The sequence below is a fragment of the Pteropus alecto genome, unplaced genomic scaffold, assembly GCF_000325575.1.
Source record: "Pteropus alecto unplaced genomic scaffold, ASM32557v1 scaffold49, whole genome shotgun sequence".
NCBI classification, from domain to species: Eukaryota; Metazoa; Chordata; class Mammalia; order Chiroptera; family Pteropodidae; genus Pteropus; species Pteropus alecto.
This window is the reverse complement of record NW_006443131.1, coordinates 621337-623744: the sequence shown is the minus strand read 5'-3', so window position 1 is coordinate 623744 and position 2408 is coordinate 621337. Positions and strand designations below refer to the sequence as shown.

The following is a 2408-nucleotide window of genomic DNA, read 5'->3' as shown; positions in this document are numbered from 1 at the left end:
GGGGGGGCGCTGCCACGGTCTAGGTCAGGGGCGGCTCAGCCTGGCTGGGCAGGGTGCCCCGGCCTGTGGTCCGGGGAGGATGCTTCCCTCCCACGTTTATGGATGAAAAATGTGCGACCCACAGAGGAAAAGAAACTCATTTCAAATTGGCTCCCTTCCTATAAGAAACGTAAATCTAAACGTATGTGTGATTTGCCCTCGCCGTCAGGTTACTCACCGGAGTCTCCCTCGGGAGGAGCAGGTGTCTGTGAGTCACTGGGTTGGACCTGGCTCTGTGACGTGCTTTGGTCGATGGGGTGCGGGCGTGAAAGGCGTTGGCTGCGTCCACACTGACGCCGACACTCACCCTCGCTGCGAGGTTCCTCCTGGCTGTCCACGTCCCGGACGAGCAGACCGGACGCAGGCAGCGGCGGCCCGCAGCCCGCGCTGAGCCTGTCTGTGCAAGAAAGGGACGTTGACACAAAGCCACGAGACACCGAGGTAGCTTGTCACCGCAGCAAATGCTAACGCGCCACACCACAGATGGCGGCTGGCTACTGACACGCATTCTCGCTTTGAGTTCCTCTTGGGATTAATATTACTGATTACTCTCTTATTTACGGGATTTCTGCCGTGGACTCCTAGACAGACACACCCGGTGCTCCTCACATTTCCATAAAAGATTTTCTCCCCGAACCCAGGAAGGACATTACCGAGGAGAAGTGACTTATTTGATCCATAGATTCAGAGCGTGCTCAGCTTGGCCACCTTGGGGCGGCTTCCAAGGAACCCACTGGGGTCACACAGCTGAGTCACTTCCTCCACGGTCATTTTTATTGGTGAGAAAGCTGAAGTTTGATCCCTTCTATGTGACCCGTCACTCTCAAATGTTTCAAGTTTGGGCGAGTAAGAAAGGGGGGTCCCCTACTGGTCTCCAAAAATGGCAACACGCATCGTGCAGCGGCACACACCCTAAGTACACCAGGGTGACAGTGCACGTTCCTCAAGTGCCAGGAAGTCACAGTGTGGCAGGGAAGACAGGTCCGTACGCGAACACACACAAGGGGGGTGACAGACGTGGTGACTGAAGTCACAAGTCCAGAGGCGACGGAGAGAAGAGTCACTGTCTGGGAACACCCCGTGCTCAGCGTGTCTGGGAACACCCCGTGCTCAGCGTGTCTGGGAACACCCCGTGCTCAGCGTGTCTGGGAACACCCCGTGCTCAGCGTGTGGGAACACCCCGTGCTCAGCGTGTTCAGCGTGTGTGTGTGGGGGGCAGAGGCTGATAGCAAAGATCTGAGGGGGCGGCTGTCGGCGATAAGTTCTGGGGTTTGATGGGAGGAATGGGGCGGTCGTGAAAAGATAAAGAGAAATCACGTTTGTAGTCAGAAGGGCCAGGAACCCCCGGGACAAGGAACCTTGTCGGATGAGCTCCCTCTGTGCCTGTCGAAGACACCCAGAACGAAGCCAGCAATGACAGGGACAAAGAGACACAGGCGGTGAACACTTCCTGCGAGAGAAAAGCTAAAAGGATCCTTCTCTTTCAAAAAACGCGGCTTCCAGCACCTACCACTGTCTGCCTGACTTGAGCCCGCGGGAGGAAGCAGAGAGCTGGGCATCGCCGGGCAGAGAGCCAGCCCCGGGGAGCCCAGAGACAGGCCCCCCGCCCCTGACGAGGCGCAACCCGCCCCGGGCTGTGCTACTCACCGCAGGTCAACAGCAAGAGCCTCAGCAGCATAGCGGCCGCGCCAGGGACCGCGGCATCGACGAGGAGCTGACCGCGGAGCGCAGAGGCGGCTCGTCAGAGGTTTGAGGAAGTCGGCCCGGGGTCACCCCGCGGCGTGAGGTTACAGAAATAGAAGAGGGAACAAGGGGCCGAGAGGCCCGAAGACGCCCCTCGCAGAGCGGATCCCAACCTCCCTGGTGGCCGTCGCGCCCACCCATACACCTGGCCCCCAGGACCGGGGGTGCCTGCCGGCTGTCCCAGGGCTGGGCGCACGGGAGGCCAGCCCGCTGCCCCACGGGGACAGACTAAGAAATGCAGCACACGTATAAATCGTTAAGTGCTTTGATTAAGACCACGAGGGCGCACGTGGAGGAGACGCGGGCGGGGAATGGGGTGAAGAGGGCCGGTCAGGGAAACCGTTAAAGGCTGTTCACGCTGAGCTACGACTCGGGGCGATCTCTTTGGACGGCGGGTGGGCCAGGTGGGTCCCTGGCCGGAGCAAGCGACGCGCCCCCCCCCCAATGGAAGGGAGCGAGTGCCACTCTGTCTCGGTTGGTCATTGCCAGATGTTAAAAGGATGTGTTTTTGCTAGATCACCTGATTGTTCAAGAAAACCAGGATTTTGGAAATTTATGGCAAATCTACTAATTGTTACGTTTGAAACCAATTTTTTTAAAATGTTGAAAAGAAAAGCATTTCTGTG

The 2408-nt window shown here is 58.2% G+C and overlaps 1 protein-coding gene across 1 annotated transcript in view; it reads right to left on the bottom strand.

The window, feature by feature from the left end:
* The window catches only part of LOC102880046 (Fc receptor-like protein 1), an 11259-nt gene extending 9542 nt beyond the window's left edge, over nucleotides 1–1717 (bottom strand). Inside the window, exon 1 of the mRNA XM_006923492.1 lies at nucleotides 1687–1717. Within this exon, the coding sequence (XP_006923554.1) occupies nucleotides 1687–1717 (31 nt within the window). The remainder of the gene's footprint in view (nucleotides 1–1686) is intronic.
* Between the last annotated feature and the right edge of the window lie 691 nt (nucleotides 1718–2408).